General features: G+C 67.1%; 1 protein-coding gene across 1 annotated transcript; it reads right to left on the minus strand.

The window, feature by feature from the left end:
* Positions 1-2104: 2104 nt before the first annotated feature.
* PEAR1 (platelet endothelial aggregation receptor 1) lies at positions 2105-13994 on the minus strand. Its single transcript, XM_055791831.1, is given in 29 exon segments — positions 2105-2324; positions 2685-2873; positions 3904-3963; positions 4111-4222; positions 5223-5338; positions 5406-5621; positions 5699-5827; positions 6535-6660; positions 6759-6905; positions 6975-7077; positions 7159-7182; positions 7184-7323; positions 7897-7942; positions 7944-8018; positions 8460-8634; positions 9692-9837; positions 9839-9905; positions 9969-9970; positions 10525-10659; positions 10752-10808; positions 10810-10845; positions 10847-10868; positions 10953-11199; positions 12596-12647; positions 12649-12689; positions 12769-12869; positions 13668-13705; positions 13707-13764; positions 13851-13994. Coding segments are annotated over 29 exon segments (2904 nt in total). The 5' UTR covers positions 13943-13994; the 3' UTR covers positions 2105-2172.
* Between the last annotated feature and the right edge of the window lie 3834 nt (positions 13995-17828).

The following is a 17828-nucleotide window of genomic DNA, read 5'->3' on the forward strand; positions in this document are numbered from 1 at the left end:
GGAGGGTCCCAGGGCTGGGGCCCTACAGGGATCCCTATGTGAGTGGGGGGGGGGTCCCAGGGCTGGGGGCCTACAGGGATCCCTATGTGAGTGGGGGGGGGGGTCCCAGGGCTGGGGGCCTACAGGGATCCCTATGTGAGTGGGGGGGGGTCCCAGGGCTGGGGGCCTACAGGGATCCCTATGTGGGGGGGGGGGGGTCCCAGGGCTGGGGCCCTACAGGGATCCCTATGTGAGTGGGAGGGGGGTACCAGGGCTGGGGGCCTACAGGGATCCCTATGTGGGGGGGGGGGGGTCCCAGGGCTGGGGGCCTACAGGGATCCATGCGGGGGGGGGGTCCCAGGGCTGGGGCCCTACAGGGATCCCTATGTGGGGGGGGGTCCCAGGGCTGGGGGCCTACAGGGATCCCTATGTGGGGGGGGGGTCCCAGGGCTGGGGGCCTACAGGGATCCCTATGTGAGTGGGGGGGGGTCCCAGGGCTGGGGGCCTACAGGGATCCATGCGGGGGGGGGGTCCCAGGGCTGGGGGCCTACAGGGATCCCTATGTGAGTGGGGGGGGGGGGGTCCCAGGGCTGGGGGCCTACAGGGATCCCTATGGGGGGGAGGGTGGTCCCAGGGCAGGGGGCCTACAGGGATCCCTATGTGGGGGGGGGGGGTCCCAGGGCTGGGGGCCTACAGGGATCCCTATGGGGGGGAGGGTGGTCCCAGGGCAGGGGGCACTATGGGGGGGTCTCTAGGGGAGTCTCTGGAGGGGGTCCCTATGGAGGTCACGGGGGTGCTGGGGCTGGGGCCCTCCGGGGGTCCCTAGGGTGGTCTCCCCGGGGTGATGGAGGGTCCCCGAGTTGGGTAGCCCCCATGGGGGTCTCTATAGGAGCCTCCCTTTTGGGGGGGGGGGTGGTCATGCCTGGGGTCTTCAGGGGCTGTTAGGGGGGGGGGGCCATGGGGGTCCCTACGCAGCCCCCCCGGGGGGGGCCATGCCTGGAGGGGGGCCATGGGGGTCCCTCTGCGGTCTCCTTTGGGGGGGGGTCCCAGGTTGGGAGGGGGTGGGGGCCATGGGGGTCCCTACGCAGCCTCCCTGGGGGTCCCATGCCTCGGGGCGGGGGGGGGGGGGTGTCCCACGCGTGGGCCGTGACCTGCCTCCGCCGCTCCGCCCCTCCCCACCGGGCAGCGCCAGGGGCGGGGCCTCGGGGGGGCTGCGGCGCGTGCGCGGGGCGGGGCCGCGGGGGGGCGGGGTTTCCGGGAGGGGCGAGGTCTCAGGGGGGGCGGAGTCTCCGGGAGGGGCGGGGCCGCCCCCATGGCCACCCTGTGGCTGGAGCGGGTACGCACAGGGCAGCGGCACTGGGAGCACTGGGCCGTCACTGGGCCCTTACTGGGGCCACCACTGAGCCCTTACTGGGGCCACCTCTGGGTTTTTACTGGGGCCGCCACTTGGGCCCCTACTGGTGCCATCACTTGGGCCCTTACTGGGGCTGCCACTTGGGCCCTTACTGGTGCCACCATTTAAGCCCTTGCTGGGGCAGTCACTGGGCCCTTACTGGGGCCACCACTGAGCCCTTACTGGGGCTGCCACTAGGCTCATACTGGGGCCATCACTTGGGCCCTTACTGGTGCTGGCATCGGGTTCTTACTGGTGCCATCACTGAGCCCTTACTGGTGCCATCACTTGGGCGCTTCCTGGGGCCCAGTGAGTCCTTACTGGGGCAGTCACTGGGACCTTACTGGTGCCACCACTGAGCCCTTACTGGGGCTGCCACTAGGCTTATACTGGGACCATCACTTGGGCCCTTACTGGTGCCGGCACTGGGTCCTTACTGGTGCCACCACTGGGCTCTTACTGGTGCCATCACTTGGGCGCTTCCTGGGGCCAGTGGGCCCTTACTGGTGCCATCACAGGAGCGCACTATTTACTGGGCCTTTACTGGGCCCACCATGGACCATTACTGGGCTCAGGACTGGGACGTAACCACAGCCACCACTGGCCCTTACTGGGCCCATCGCTGGACCCCCCCAGTTCCCCCAGCCCCCCCAGCCCTGCGGATCCCCCCCAGCACAGAGGCGCAGGCAGCCCGGCTCACACCGCACCCCTTTATTCAGCCCCTGCGCCCCCCCCCGCCCCCCCCCGGGGACAGGGACAGCCCCAGGGACCCCCCAGCCCCTGGCCCCCCCCCCACCCCCTCAGCGGTCCTTCCTGCGCAGCGGCGGGGACGGGGGGTAGTGGCGGGCGGGGGGCACGTCGTAGTGGCTGGGGACGTGGCTGTTCTTGGGGGAGTCGTAATGGCTGGGGGGGGCGGCGGGGGTGACGCCTTCGGCCCCCTCGGGGCAGCTCTCTGCAGGGACAAGGAGATGCAAGGGGCTGGCCCCCCCCCCCAGGGCCACACAGCCCCTGTCACTGGGTCCCTGTCCCCCCCCCAGGGCCATGCAGCCCCCCTCACCAGGGCCGTGCCCCCCCCCCAGCCATGCAGCCCCTGTCACTGGGTCCCTGCCCCCCCCCCAGGGCCATGCAGCCCCCCTCACCAGGGCCATGTCCCCCCCCAGCCACACAGCCCCTGTCGCTGGGTCCCTGTCCCCCCCCAGACCACACATCCCCCATCACTGGGTCCCTGTCCCCGCCAGGTCCATGCAGCCCCCCTCACCAGGGCCGTGTCCCCCCCCGGGCTCATGGGGCCCTGGGGACCCCCCGGCCGTACCCTCCTGGGGTGGCTCCTCCAGGTCCCCGATCTCGGCGTAGGACATCTCCCTCCGCACCGGGGATTTCATCTCCATGTAGCTGCCCTCGGGGGTCCTGGCGGTGGGGGGGGGCAGCTCCTTGATGGTGGCGTAGGGGTTCTCGCTGGCCAGGGAGCTGGCGCTGGCCCCCAGCCCCTCCGAGGGGTGGGCTGGGGGAGAAGTAGTTGGGGGGGCTCCCCATGCCAGGGAGCATGGGGAGGGGGGGCAGCTGTGTCCAGCTGTGTCCCAGGCTAGTGCCAGCCCCAGCCCCTTCCTGTCCCATCCCATCCCATCCCCATCCCAACTGTGTCCCATCCCCATCCCATCCCCATCCCATCCCCATCCCATCCCCATTCCATCCCCATCCCATCCCCATCCCCATCCCATCCCCATCCCATCCCCATCCCATCGCCATCCCAGCCGTGTCCCATCCCCATTCCATCCCCATCCCATCCCCGTTCCATCCCCATCCCATCCCCATCCCAGCCGTGTCCCATCCCCATCCCAACTGTGTCCCATCCCCATCCCATCCCTGTCCCATCCCCATCCCATCCCCATCCCATCCCCATCCCATCCCCATCCCAGCCGTGTCCCATCCCCATCCCAACTGTGTCCCATCCCCATCCCATCCCCATCCACCCCAGCCGTGTCCCATCCCCATCCCATCCCCATCCCAACTGTGTCCCATCCCCATCCCAGCCGTGTCCCATCCCAGCCGTGTCCCATCCCCATCCCATCCCCATCCCATCCCCATCCCAGCTGTGTCCCATCCCCATCACATCCCCTTCCCGGCCGTGCCCCATCCTTATCCCATCCCCGTCCCATCCCCTTCCATCCCCATCCCAGCCACATCCCATCCCCGTCCCATCCTGCCCGTGTCCCAGCCCTGTCCCATTCCCATCCCACACCCATCCCAGCCATTTTCCATCCCTATCCCAGCCCTGTCCCAGCCCTATAGCTGTGTCCCATCCCCATCCCAGTCATGTCCCATCCCAGCCCTATCCTAGCCTTGTCCCATCCCCATCCCATCCCATCCCATCCTTTTCCCATCCCACCCCATCCCATCCCACCCCACCCCATCCCATCCCATCCCATCCCCATCCCTTCCCCATCTCAGCCCAGTCCCTTCCCCATCCCAATCCCATCCCCATCCTTTTACCATCCCATCCCCATCCCATCCTCCCCACCACCCCCCCATACCTTTGCCCTCCTGCTTCCCCAGGCTGCAGCTGTAGCTGTAGCTCCGGTCCAGCTGCCCCCCTGCAACAGAGCAGGTTTTGGGGGTCCCCCCCAGCTCCATCCTCACTCCCAACCCAGCCCAGAACCGTCCTGGCAGGTCCTGAGCTGGGGGGAACCAGGCACCCACTCCTCTCCAGGTCCCCTGGGTGCTGCCCCCCCGCCCCTTACCCCTGGGGCCCAGGGCCGGTGCCCCCAGGTGCTTCCAGCCGGGGGGCAGCGTGACGTGTCCTTCGGGGCCATGGGGTCTCTCAGCGCCGGGGAAGAGCGGGGTGCTGGGCGCCTGCAGCCCCAACAGGGGATGGGTGGGCCACAAGGCTCCTGGCAGGGGTGCTGTGCCACACCGTGGTGCGCCATGGTGCACCATACACCACCACGCTGCACCATGGAGCACCACAGTGCACCGTGCAACACCGTGGTGCACCATGGTACATGATACTGCACCATGTAACACCACAGCGCACTGTGCAGCGCCATAGTGCACTGTGCAACACCGTGCTGCACCATGTAACACCGCAATGCACCATGTAACACCATGCTGCACAATGCAATACCATTGTGCACTGTGCAACACCACACGGCACTATCGACCACCATAATGCACCGTGCAACACTTGCTGCACTGTGCAACATCATGCTGTGCCATACAGCACCGTGCTGCACCATGTAACACCGCAATGCACTGTGCAAAACCACAGCGCACCGTGCAGCACCACAGTGTGCTGTGCAAAACCACAGTGCACCGTGCAACACCGTGCTGCATCATGCCACACTGTGCTGCACCATGCAACACCACACTGTCCCGTGCAAACCCACGGCGCACTGTGCACCACCACAGCGCGTTGTGCACCACCACGGCACATCATGCACCACCACAGTGTGTCGTGCACCACCACGGCACATTATGCACCACGGTGGCACATCATGCACCACCACGGCACATTGTGCACCACCGTGGCACATCATGCACCACCACAGCACATCATGCACTACCACAGCGTGTCATGCACCACCACAGCATGTCATGCACCACCACGGCACATCATGCATCACCACGGTGTGTTGTGCACCACCATGGCACATTGTGCACCACCATGGTGTGTCGTGCACCACTGTGGCACATCATGCACCACCACGGCTCGTCATGCACCACGGCGGCACATGGTGCACCACCACAGCACATGGTGCACCGCCACAGTGTGTCATGCACCACTGTGGCACATCATGCACCACGGCGGCACATGGTGCACCACGGCGGCACGCTGCCTGGCACCACGTCGTACCTTGAGGGAGCTGGCTCTGTCCTGGGCGCCGGAGCCGGGGGGTGGCAGCGTGCACTGGGACAGCGTGTGGTAGCTGGGGTTGGAGTAGTAGTGCGCGTGGTGGCTCGGTGGCACGTCTGGGGGGACAGGCATTAGCTCAGTGCAGCGGGGCCACCGCGGCCGCAGCCGGGCCACCGGGCTCACCTGGCACCACGTAGTCGGAGGTGTCGGTCGGGCCCGCCGTGTACGCCACGGCCAGGTGCCGGCTGGCCTTCCCCTTCCGCCGGTGATGGTAGCACAGCACCACGGCCACCACGGCCACCAGCAAGGCCACCAGGGCCACCAGGCTGAGCACCAGCCCCAGGGAGCTGTAGGCTGCCGGCGGGGCGGGCACGATGGTGTAGGGCTGCTCGGGGGTGCCTACAGGGTGGGGGGGTGACGGTCCTTAGGGTGGGGCAGGGACCCCCGGGGGGGCCCCAGGCTCTGCACCCACTCACCAGCATCGCAGTGGGGCCCGATCCTGCCGGGGGCGCAGGGGCACGTCCCACTGGCGGGGTGGCAGGTGGCGTTGTGGGGGCAGCGGCAGAGCTGGTCACACTGCAGCCCGAAGGTCCCGGGGGGGCAGGCTGGGGGCACAGGGGGGAGGGAGCCACAGCCATACTGCCCAGCACCCTATAGCCCCATACTGGGACGATATAGCCCCATACCGGGACCATGTAGCTCCATACTGGGACCATATAGCTCCATACTGGGACCATAGAGCTCCACACTGGGCCCATATAGCTCCACACTGGAACCATACAGCTCCATACCGGAACCATAGAGCTCCATACTGGGCCCATACAGCTCCATACTGGACCCATACAGCTCCATAGCGGAACCATAGAGCTCCATACTGGAACCATACAGCTCCATACCGAGCCCATACAGCTCCATACTGGACCCATACAGCTCCATACTGGGCCCATACAGCTCCATACCGGATCCATAGAGCTCCATACTGGGCCCATACGGCTCCATACAGGACCAATACGGCTCCATACTGAGCCCATACATCTCCATACCGGGCCAATATAGCTCCATACTGGGCCCATACATCTCCATACCGGGCCAATATAGCTCCATACTGGGCCCATACAGCTCCATTCTAGGACCACACAGCTCCATACTGGAACCATACAGCTCCATACTGGGCCCATACAGCTCCACTGCAGTGCCAGGCAGGTGCCCCCGCTGCCCCCCAGAAGCCGGGGGTGCTGGCTGGTGGGGCTGGGCTCAGCTGCACTCCCCACTGCCCCCCCTGCCCCCCCTGCCCCCCCTGCCCCCCACTCACGCTGGTCGCAGCGGGGGCCGTGCCAGCCGGGGGCGCAGAGGCAGGAGCCGTTGGCAGGGTGGCAGGAGCCGTGGGCGCAGGAGCAGCTCAGGGCGCAGCGTTTGCCGTAGCGCCCAGCTGGGCAGGCTGGGGTGACACGAGCGCGGGCCGGTCTCAGCCCAGGGGTCACCGGGTGGGCGTCGGGCCCAACCCGTAGCAATTTTGGGGGGAAGGGGGGCACTCACGGCGCTGGCAGGTGGGCCCGCGGTACCCCGGGGGGCAGGTGCAGGATCCATCCTGGGGCGAGCAGGCGGCCCCGTTGCGGCAGGCGCAGGGCATGCGGCACCCGTCACCCCAGGAGCCGTGGGGACAGCGCTGCTTGCACTGCGGCCCTGCCAGGAGGATGAGGGATGAAGGCCAGGGGCATGGCGGGGGGTCCTCCCACCCCAGACCCCCCTTACCTGTCCAGCCGGGCAGGCAGCGGCACTCTCCGGTCACCGCATCGCAGCCGTCAGCGTAGGCGCAGTCGCATCGCTGCCGGCAGCCCACCCCGAATGTCCCATTCTGGGGGACGGGGACAGGACAGGGGGGTCAGCGGGGGGCTGGTGGCACCGACTCCCTGTGTGGGCAGCAGGTAGGACTCACCAGGCAGGGCTGCAGGCAGCGGGGGACCCTGCCAGCCCGGGGGGCAAGTGCAGGCGCCGCTCTGGGGGTCACAGGTAGCCCCCTGGGCGCACTCGCAGCTTCGGTTGCAGCCGGCACCCCAAGTGCCGGTGGGACACGGCACGGAACAGTCGGATCCGTGCCAGCCTGGGGGACAGAGGGGGTGGGCACGGGGGGGGGGATGAGGACCCCATGGGGTGGGGGACAGGGACCCCACAGGGTGGGCAAGGGGGTGGGGATGGGGACCCCACGGGGTGGGCACAGGGGTGGGGATGAGAACCCTACGGGGTGGGCATGGGGGTGGGATGGGGTGGGCACGGGAGTGGGGATGGGGACCCCACAGGGTGGGAATGGGGGTGGGGGTGGGGACGTGGACCCCACAGGGAGGGCACGGGGGTGGGGATGGTGACCTCACGGGGTGGGGGCAGAGACCCCACAGGTTGGGCAAGGGGGTGGGGATGGAGACTCCATGGGGTGGGCACGGGACCGGGGACCGGGACCCCACGGTGTGAGCACAGGGGTGAGGATGGGGACCCCACAGGGTGGGCACGGGGGTGGGGATGGTGACCCACGGGGTGGGGGCAGGGACCCCCACAGGTTGGCCAGGGGGGTGGGGATGGGGACCCCATGGGGTGGGCATGGCAGTGGGGATGGAGACTCCATGGGGTGGGCATGGGAGTGGAGACGGGACCCCCGCCACCCACCCTGGGGTGCACCCACCTTCCTTGCAGAAGCAGGAGCCGTCGAGGGGGGAGCAGGCAAGGGAGGTGCTGGCAGGAGCAGCGCCCTGAGCAGTTTGTCCCGAAGGTGTCGGGGGGGCACAGGGAGGAGCAGTGCTCATCCTGGTGGGGGGGGGGGAGGTAAAAGACTTCCAGACAGCTGGGACCCCCAGCCAGCCAGGACTGGGGACCCCCCCATCCATCCCTTGGTCTCCTGGTGCTTGGAGGGAGAGTGGGTGACTCCAAACCCCCGTCTTCCATGGGAACCCCAAGCTGCCCCCCAGGGGTGCCCGAACGGCCATGACCACCCCCCCAAGGGATGCCCACGTGCCCCATGCATCCCCCCACCCTGGGATGCTCAGACCCCCCCCCATGCTCCCCCAGGACCACCCAGACCCCCTCATGCTCCCCCCCAGAAGCACCCAGACCCCCTCATTCTCCCCCCAGAACCCTCCCCAACATTTGCACCCAGGATCACCCAGCCACCCCCACCCCCCTCCCCCTATGGATGCTCAGGACCCCCTGTGCTCCCCGCGCTGCCCCAGCCCCCCCATGCCCCCGCACCGTGTAGCCGGGGGGGCAGCGGCAGCGGCCGGTGGTCCCATCGCAGACCCCCCCATGCAGGCAGAGGCAGGCCTGCAGGCAGCCGGCCCCGAAGGAGCCGGGGGGGCAACTCTCGTTGCAGAAGAGCCCAGCCCAGCCGGGGTGGCAGATGCACTCCCCCAGCAAGGGGTGGCAGCTGGGGGGGGCAACGCTCAGCACACCAGTGCTCCCAGTATGGGGCACTGGCTGTGCTGGGAAGGGGCTTTGCAAATGGGTGGGGGTCTTCCTAGCCACCTGGCCAGCTTGCTTGGTGAGGAGGCTGAGGGGGGACAAGGATGTTGGTGGGTAGGCGAGGATGTTGGGGGACAGGCGAGGAGGCCGGGGGGACATGGGGATGCTGGGGGGGGGGTGAGTATTTTGGGGAACAGGTGAGGATCCTGGGGGTGTGAGGATGCTGGGGGGGCACGGATGCTGGGTGGGCGAGAAATCTGGGGGACAAGCAAGGATGCTGGGGGTGTGAGGGTACTGGAGGGGTGGTGAGGATTTTGGGGGACAGGTGAGGAGGCTGGGGGGCAAGGATGCTGGGGGTGTGAGGATGCTTGGGGGGTGTGAGGATGCTGAGGGGGGCACAAAGATGCTGGGGGTGTGAGGATGCTGGAGGGGGGGTGAGGATTTTGGGGGACAAGTGAGGATGCTTGGGGGGTGTGAGGATGCTGAGGGGGGCACAAAGATGCTGGGGGTGTGAGGATGCTGGGGGGGCACTAGGACGCCGGGGGTGTGAGGATGCTGGGGGAATGCTGGGGGGGGTGAGGATGCTGGAGGTGTGAGGTTTCTGGGGGAGGAGGATGCTGCGGGGATGCAAGGATGCTGGGGGGGGGGGTGGTGAGGATGCTGGGGGGATGGACGCTGGGGGGCATGAGGACGTTGAGGTGTGAGGATGCTGGGGGGATGCGAGGATGTGGTGGGCATGAGGATGCTGGGGGTGTGAGGGTGCTGGGGAAGGGGTGGTGTGAGGATGCTGGGGGATGCTAGGATGCTGGGAGGGTGAGGATGCTAGGGGTGTGAGGATGTTGGGGGATGCTGAGGGGTGAGGATGCTGGTGGGGGTGAGGATGCTGGGGGGGGTGAGGTTGCTGGGGGGGTGAGGATGCTGGAGGAGTGCGAGGATGCTGGGGGTGAGGATGCTGGGTGCAGGCGAGGTGGGCAGGCGAGGATGCTGGGGGTGCTGGGGCGGGGGTGGGGGGGTGTCCCTACCTCTGGCTGTGCTGTGGGTGGCAGAGGCAGCGGTTCTGGCAGTGGAGGCCGTAGAGGCCGGGCAGGCAGCGGCGCTCCTGGCAGCGGCTGCCCTGGAAGCCGGGCTGGCACAGGCAGCCCCCGTCCACGTGGAAGCAATGCCCCCCCGTTGGCACAGTCGCAGCTCTCCTGGCAGTCCTGCCCGTACCGCCCCACCGGGCACCGCTCCCGGCACCTGCGGGGACACAGCCCCCCCCCAGGAGCTGAGGTGGCTCCCGGACACCCCCCCTGCCCCCACTGCTGCCCCTGGCTGAGGCCGTGCAGCTCATGGCATGCCAGGCGGGGGAGCGGGGGTGGTCCTGCCTGCAGGGCCCTGGTGCCAGCGGGAGGGGGGGGCTCAGTGGCCCCGACCCCACGTGCCTCGTCCCCGTGTGCCCCGGTCTCCATCTGCCCTTTGCCCCAAGTGCCCTGTCCCCACGTGTCACAGCCCCCTGACCCCCAGCCCTCAGTCCCCCTGTGCCACCAAACCCCCCTATCCCCCATCTGCCTGCCCCCCAAGCCCCCCGTGCCCCCCAATCCCCCATCCCATCGTACCCCCACCCCTCTGCCCCCCCAGCTCCATGTGCCCCATGGCCCCCTGTCCCCTCAGCCCCCTGTGCATCCATTCACCCCCATCCCTCTGCCCCCAATCCCCCCATCGCACCGTACCCCCACCCCTCTCCCCCCCCAGCCCCCTGTGACCCCCAGCCCACATCCCCCGGCACCCCCCACCCCCCTGTGCCCCCAAGCCCCCTCCAGCCCCCTGGCCCCCAGCCCCTCCAATCCCCCCCAGCCCCCTGGCCCTCTCTCACTGCTCTCCCGGTGAAGCCGGGGGCACACTGGCAGTGCCCCCCCCGGGGATCGCAGTGGCCCCCGTTATGGCAGCGACACTCGCCCTGGCAGCCGGGGCCGAAGCGCCCAGGGGGGCACGGCACGGAGCAGATCTCCCCCTGCAAAGGTGCACCGGGCTCAGCAGGGGAAACTGAGGCAGGCACCGCGTTTGGGGGCCCGGGGGGAGGGGGGGGGGTCGCAGCCAACCTACCATCCATCCATGGGGGCAGACGCAGGCACCGGTGCCGTGGGGGTGGCAGATGCCCCCCGTTCTGGCAGGGGCAGGGGGTGTCACAGGGTGTCCCCTTCGGGGCAGGGCACCTCACAGCTGCAGCAGGGGGCAAGGGGTGAGCGGGACCCCCAGCTGGGGGGTGCTGGGGGGGGGGGCACAGGGTGAGGAGCCCCTACTCACAGGGGGCCGGCCAGCCCCGGGGGGCAGAGGCAGGCGCCGGTTGAGGTGTTACAGGGGGCTTGGTGGTGGCAGGGGCAGGGCAGGCGGCAGCCCTGGCCGTAGGTGCCGGGGGGACACGGCTGGTGGCACAGAGGGTCGGCGAAGCCAGGGGGGCAGGAGCAGACCCCCGTCAGGGGGTCGCAGGGGGCCCCGTGATGGCAGTCGCAGCGATGCCCGCAGCCCGGCCCCCACGACTGCTGGTCACACTCTGCACGGGGGAGACCACCAGCCCCATCCATCCAGCCCCAGCCCGTCTTCATCCTGATCCCAGCCCCAGCCCATCCTCATCCTTTCTCCATTCCACCTTGTCCCCAGCCCAGTCCAGCCCCATCCAGCCCATACCAGCGCCATCTCCTCCCCATCCTATCCACATCCTACCTGCATCCCTATCTTATGTCCATCCAGATCTCCACCCCTATCCTGACCCATTCCCATCCCATCCTCATTTCCATCCCCATCTCATACCTGTCCCATCCTAATCTCTCCCCATCCCAATCCCTCCCAGTCATTCCCATTCCCATCTCCACCCCATGCACATCCCATCCCAATCCCATCCCCAGCCCATTCTCTGTCCCCAGCCCATTCTCCATCTCATTCCCTGTCCCCATTATAGTCTCAACCCCTTTCCCAGTCCCATCCATATCTGACCCACATCCCAATCCCATCTCCATCCCATTCCTTGTCCCCATCCCATTCCCATCCCCCCATCCCATTCCCTGCCCCTATTCTATTCTCCATTGCCATCCCAGTCCCATCTATATCCCATCCCATCCCAATCCCATCTCCATCCAACTCTCCATCTCCATCCCACACATATCCCATCCCCATCCCACTCCCTGTCCCCATTCTGTTCTCAATCCCCATCCAGTCCCATCTATATCCCATCCCCATCCCAATCCCATCTCCATCTGATTCTCCACCCCCATCCCAGCCCCACCTCCATCCCATACGTATCCCATCCCAGTCCCATCCCCATCCCATTCCCTGCCCCTATTCTATTCTCCATTGCCATCCCAGTCCCATCCATATCCCATCCCCATCCCAATCCCTTCCCATCCAGTTCTCCACCCCCATCCCATCCCCATCTCCATCCCACATGTATCCCATCCCATCCCAGTCTCATCCACATTTCATCCCCATCCCACTCCCATCCCCATCCCATTCCCTGTCCCCATTCTATCCTCAATCCCTGTCCCAGTCCCCATCCATATTCCATCCCATCCCAATCCCATCTCCATCTGATTCTATCCCATCTCCATCTGATTCTCCACCCCCATCCCATCCCCATCTCCATCCCACACGTATCCCATCCCAGTCTCACCCACATTCCATCCCCATCCCACTCCCATTCCCATCCCACTCCCTGTCCCCATTCTATTCTCAATCCCCATCCCAGTCCCATCCACATCCCAGTCCCATCCCAGTACCATTCCCTGTCCCCATCCATACCCCATCCCCCTGATCCCAATCCCCAGCGCCGATGACCCACCAGCAGGCCCCCACCGCAGGGCTGCCCAGCCCTCCCAGCAGACACGCTGCCCCTCCCTGCCCCCCAGCTGGGGGTCCCCCCGCCCCCCCCCAGCCCCCCGGCCCCCATTCCTCACCGCTGGAGCAGTCGGAGCCGCGCCAGCCTGGCTCGCACTGGCAGAGGTCGGGGGGCTACGCACCGGCCGTGGATGCACTCCTGGGTGCAGCGCGCTGGGAGGACACGGGCGGGAGGTGCTGAGCCAGGATCGGGCCCCCGGGACCCCCCACTCGCCCCACTCGCTCCACTCACGGACGCAGGCGTCGCGGCTCTCGTAGTAGCCCAGGCAGCACTGGTAGCGCCGGCGGTACTCGGTGCGGATGGCCTGGCGGTACTCGGTGCGGTACGCGATCCTGCACCCCCTGGCGCCGTCATGGGGGGCACAGCACCACGCCCAGCCCCCCAGGGCCGTGGGGACACCCCCACAGCGGGACAGCCCCACGCCAGCCCACCCATGGCCAAGGGGGACACCTCAAAGCGGGACAACCCCCCTCCAGCCCCCCCATAGCCATAGGTCACCCCACAGTGGGACACCCCCCCATAGCCATGGGGACACCCCCCCTTCCAGCCCCCCCATAGCCATAGGGTCACCCCACAGCGGGACATCTCCCCCATAGCCATGGGGACACCCCCCCTTCCAGCCCCCCCATAGCCATAGGGTCACCCCACAGCGGGACATCCCCCCATAGCCATGGGGAAACCCCCCTTCCAGCCCCCCCATAGCCATAGGTCACTCCACAGCGGGACACCCCCATTCCAGCCCCCCATAGCCATAGGGTCACCCCACAGCGGGGACAACCCCCCCATAGCCATGGGGACATCCCCCCTTCCAGCACCCCATAGCCACAGGGTCACCCCACAGCGGGACATCCCCCCATAGCCATGGGGACACCCCAGTGGGACACCCCCCTTCCAGCCCCCCCATAGCCATAGGGTCACCCCCCAGTGAGACACCCCCCATAGCCATGGGGACACCCCCATTCCAGCCCCCCATAGCCATAGGGTCACCCCACAGCGGGACACCCCCCCATAGCCATGGGACACTCCAGTGGGACACCCCCCTTCCAGCCCCCCCATAGCCATAGGGTCACCCCCCAGTGAGACACCCCCCATCGCCATGGGTGTCCCCCCAGCCCCTCAGGGCTCCCCACCTCTGCTGCAGGCAGGGCAGGGGGGACCCCGGGCAGGGGCTGGGGTGGGGGGCACACGTGGGGTTTGGTGTAGGACTCCTTCACCGCCGCCGTGAAGCTGCCGCAGGAGAGGGCACGAGGTGACGGTAGGTCCTGGCCAGGGGCGGCCCCCAGCACCCCCTCCCCAATCCCCCCCAGTCCTACCTCTCCCAGTAGCTGCAGACGTTGGGGTCACTGGGCGGAGGGCGGCCAGGAGCCAGACCTGCACCGCCAGCAACCGTGGCCCGCAGCACCATCCTGCGCGGGGAAGATGATGGCTTCGCCCTCTGCCTCGCCTCATTCCCGCTCCCCACCCACCGCCCCCAGCTCCCGGCGCAGGATCCAGCTCCCCCGGAGCTGCCTTCGCATTCCTCCATCCATAGGAACAGCCCCCACCCCGGCCCCGCTGCCCCCCCCCCCAGCACTGCCCCGTGCCGAGGGGAAACTGAGGCACAGCCGCTCCCCAGCCCTGGGTGGCCCCACATAGCCTCATCCCAGCATCCCGAACAACCCCACGGCCACATCCTGGCATCACCATGACTTTTCCCACCGCATCCCACCCCGGGGTGGGATGCTGCCGGAGGGGGGGGGACGCGGGGTGCCGGGGCGGAGTTCGGCACAGCGGCCTCCAGCTCTGGCGTGATGCCCCATGGCCCCATTTCAACCCGTTTCGTGTTTATTCCCAGTTGCGTTTCCCAGATCCGTCGGCTTCTTGCTCAACCCAGAGAGGGTCCGGCTTTGCCAGGGGCGGCTCTGGGATCACTGCCAGCCTGGGGGCCGGGAATGGGGCAACAACGAGCCCCCCAAGCCTGTGGTGCCGTGTTTACCGGGACGCGTGAGGCAGGAGGAAACAGAGGTTTCCTGGTCGGCACAGCTGGATTTACGGCCCTTTCCATGCTGCTCCGGCCATGGGACACCCCAAAGGTGCTGCCCACCCGCCCCCCAGGTCCGTCCCTCTCTTTGCCATGGCTCGGGTTGTGGTTTGGGACCAAACAGGGGGTGGGGGAAGGAAAGGAGGGACCCCTCTTATCCCAGAGCCGCTGGGTTTGGGTGGAAAAAATGTTTAGTGGGAGTTTCCCCCATTTCCCTTCGCAGTGAGGAATTAATTGCTCATCAGCAGGCGGAATTCCCTCCCCTAAACCCTACGGGGGGGGGGGAGAGCCGGGGGGACCCCTCCCCACCCCTTCCCATGGGCCCCCATCCCCTACTCCGGCAATGTGGGGGGCCAGGGGGTCCCAGTGCTCCTGTGGACAATTCCTGGGAGATGCTGGCAGGAAAACGGAGGAGACATCAAAACATGCCGGGGGGCCCCATCTGCTCATCGCTGGGGGGGGCAGCTGCGGGGAAGAGCCCCCCCCCCCCCCGCCCAGGTCACCACTGCAAGAGACCCCCCAAGAGCTGGTGCTCCCCACCCATGGGTGCCCCCAAGCACCCCCCAGGCAGGGTGGGCAGCATCCCCCACCAGTGATGGGGTGCTATGACTCAACACCACCAGCATGGGGTGGCACCAGGGACCAGCCCTGCCCCACCCCGGGGGGGGACACGGTGCTGGGGCCCCCCCCCAGAGCCACTATCTCTGCCCTGGAACTTCCTCCAGCACAACCCGAGGGCTGACGCGTTTCCTTGGGGGGCTGCGCACCCCCAGGAACAGGGGTGGGGTGGGGGTGGGGGGTGGAAGGCAAAGGTCAAGGTCAGGGTCAGCAATGGGTCACCACAAGGTGTCACGGCACCCCATCTGCTGTGTCCCCCCCATCCCCTCGCCTTGGCTGTGGGAACGTGTGATGTCCCCATGCTCCCTGCTATGGCACTGGGGACTGTCCCCTCTGGCAACCCCCCCAAAGGCACCGCCACCGCTCGGGGGTGCCCCAGGCTGGGGACAGTGGCACTGACCTGGCCGGGGGCCTCGGCGGCGCAGGGGTCGGGGTGCGGGAGCCCCCCACGCGGGGCTGGCTGGCCGGTGGGCTCGGCCGTCGGAAGCGGAGGGAGGGCCGGAGCCGCGCTCAGGAAGTTTGGAACGCGGAGACGACTACGGAAAAGGGAAAAAAAAAAAAAATATTAACTTCTTTTCTTTTTTTCTTTTTTTTTTTTTTTTTTTTTTGCTTTTCTGGCCACAAACCAGCGGGTTTTGGAACGGCGGCATCGCCACGCTGCTCCCACATGGTGCAGGGTGAGGAGGGGGTCTGTGGGGACACCCCACCGTGGTCCCCCTGGCCAGGTCACGGTGCTGGAGGGTGTCCCGGTCCCCTGAGGGCTCTCTGGGGACCCCGCGACCCCCTGGGCAGTGGGGGCCAGCCCTGCCTGCCCCATGGCCGGTGGCTGCAGGACTCTGCACCGGAGCAGTTGGAGAGCGTGGCACTGCATGGCACCGCATGGCACTGCACGGCACCCGCATGGCACCGCATGGCACCGCACGGCACCGCACGGCACCGCACAGCACTGCATGGCACTGCACAGCACCGCATGGCACCACACGGCACCGCACGGCACCGCATGGCACCGCATGGCACCGCACAGCACTGCATGGCACCCGCATGGCAACCCGGCACCACACCGCATCGCCGAAGGTGGGGAGCTCTGCACCCACCCCCAGCTTCTTCTCCCTGGAGGTCCCCACCCAGCACTGGCACCCATGGGTGCAGGTCTGGAGCTGAGGTGTCCCACTGGGCAGGGGCAAGTGGCCGGGACCCCCAGCCAAGGGGCTGCTGCGCTCGTGCCAAGGGGCAGCGGGGACGCGGTTCCTTCAGCTTAACAGCATGGGGCTGGTGCCCTGCATCCCAGGGACATCATCCTGGCATCCCGGGCACACGTCACCCAGGATCCCTGCATCCCAGGGACATCATCCTGGCATCCTGGGCACACATCACCCAGGATACCTGCATCCCAGGGACATCATCCTGGCATCCCGGGCACACGTCACCCAGGATCCCTGCATCCCGGGGACATCGTCCTGGCATCCTGGGCACACGTCACCCAGGATCCCTGCATCCCAGGGACATCATCCTGGCATCCCGGGCACACGTCACCCAGGATCCCTGCATCCCAGGGACATCGTCCTGGCATCCTGGGCACACACCACCCAGGATCCCTGCATCTCGGGGACATCATCCTGGCATCCCGGGCACACGTCACCCAGGATCCCTGTATCCTGGACACACATCATCCTGGCATCCTGGCAGACATTGTCCCTGCATCCTGGACATACATCATTCCCTCATCCCAAAATCCTGGGTATATGTTCTCCTCACATCTTGACATCCCAGGCAGATATCATCCCAGGATCCCAGGCACACATCATCTGCACATCCCGGGATCCTGGGCACACATCATCCTTGCAACCTGGGATCCCGGACACACATTGTCCCTGCATCCCAGGTACAGATCATTCCGTCATTCCAACATCCTGGGCACATATCATCTGCGCATCCTGGGATCCTGGGCACACATCCCTGCATCCCGGGCACACATCATCCCTGCATCCCGGGATCCCGGGCATACATCATCCCTTCATCCCGGGATCCCAGGCACACATCATCCCTGCATCCCGGGATCCCGGGCACACATCATCCCTGCATCCCGGGCACACATCATCCCTGCATCCCGGGATCCTGGGCACACATCATCCCTTCATCCCAGGATCCCAGGCACACATCATCCCTGCGTCCCAGGATCCTGGGCACACATCATCCCTGCATCCCAGGCACACATCATCCCTGCATCCCGGGATCCCGGGCACACATCATCCCTGCATCCCGGGCACACATCATCCCTGCATCCCGGAATCCTGGGCACACATCATCCCTTCATCCCAGGATCCCAGGCACACATCATCCCTGCGTCCCAGGATCCTGGGCACACATCATCCCTGCATCCCAGGCACACATCATCCCTGCATCCCGGGATCCCGGGCACACATCATCCCTGCATCCGGGGATCCCAGGCACACATCATCCCTGCATCCCGGGATCCCAGGCACACATCATCGCTGCATCCCGGGATCCCAGGCACACATCGTCGCTGCATCCCAGGATCGCAGGCACGTGTCACCCCAGACATCCCATCCCTCCACTGCAGGATCCTTGGCCATGTGTTTCCCCTGCATCCCAACACCCTGGGATCCCTGACCATACATCACCCCCCTGTCCT

Source organism: Falco peregrinus, chromosome 19, assembly GCF_023634155.1.
Source record: "Falco peregrinus isolate bFalPer1 chromosome 19, bFalPer1.pri, whole genome shotgun sequence".
Lineage (NCBI taxonomy): Eukaryota > Metazoa > Chordata > Aves > Falconiformes > Falconidae > Falco > Falco peregrinus.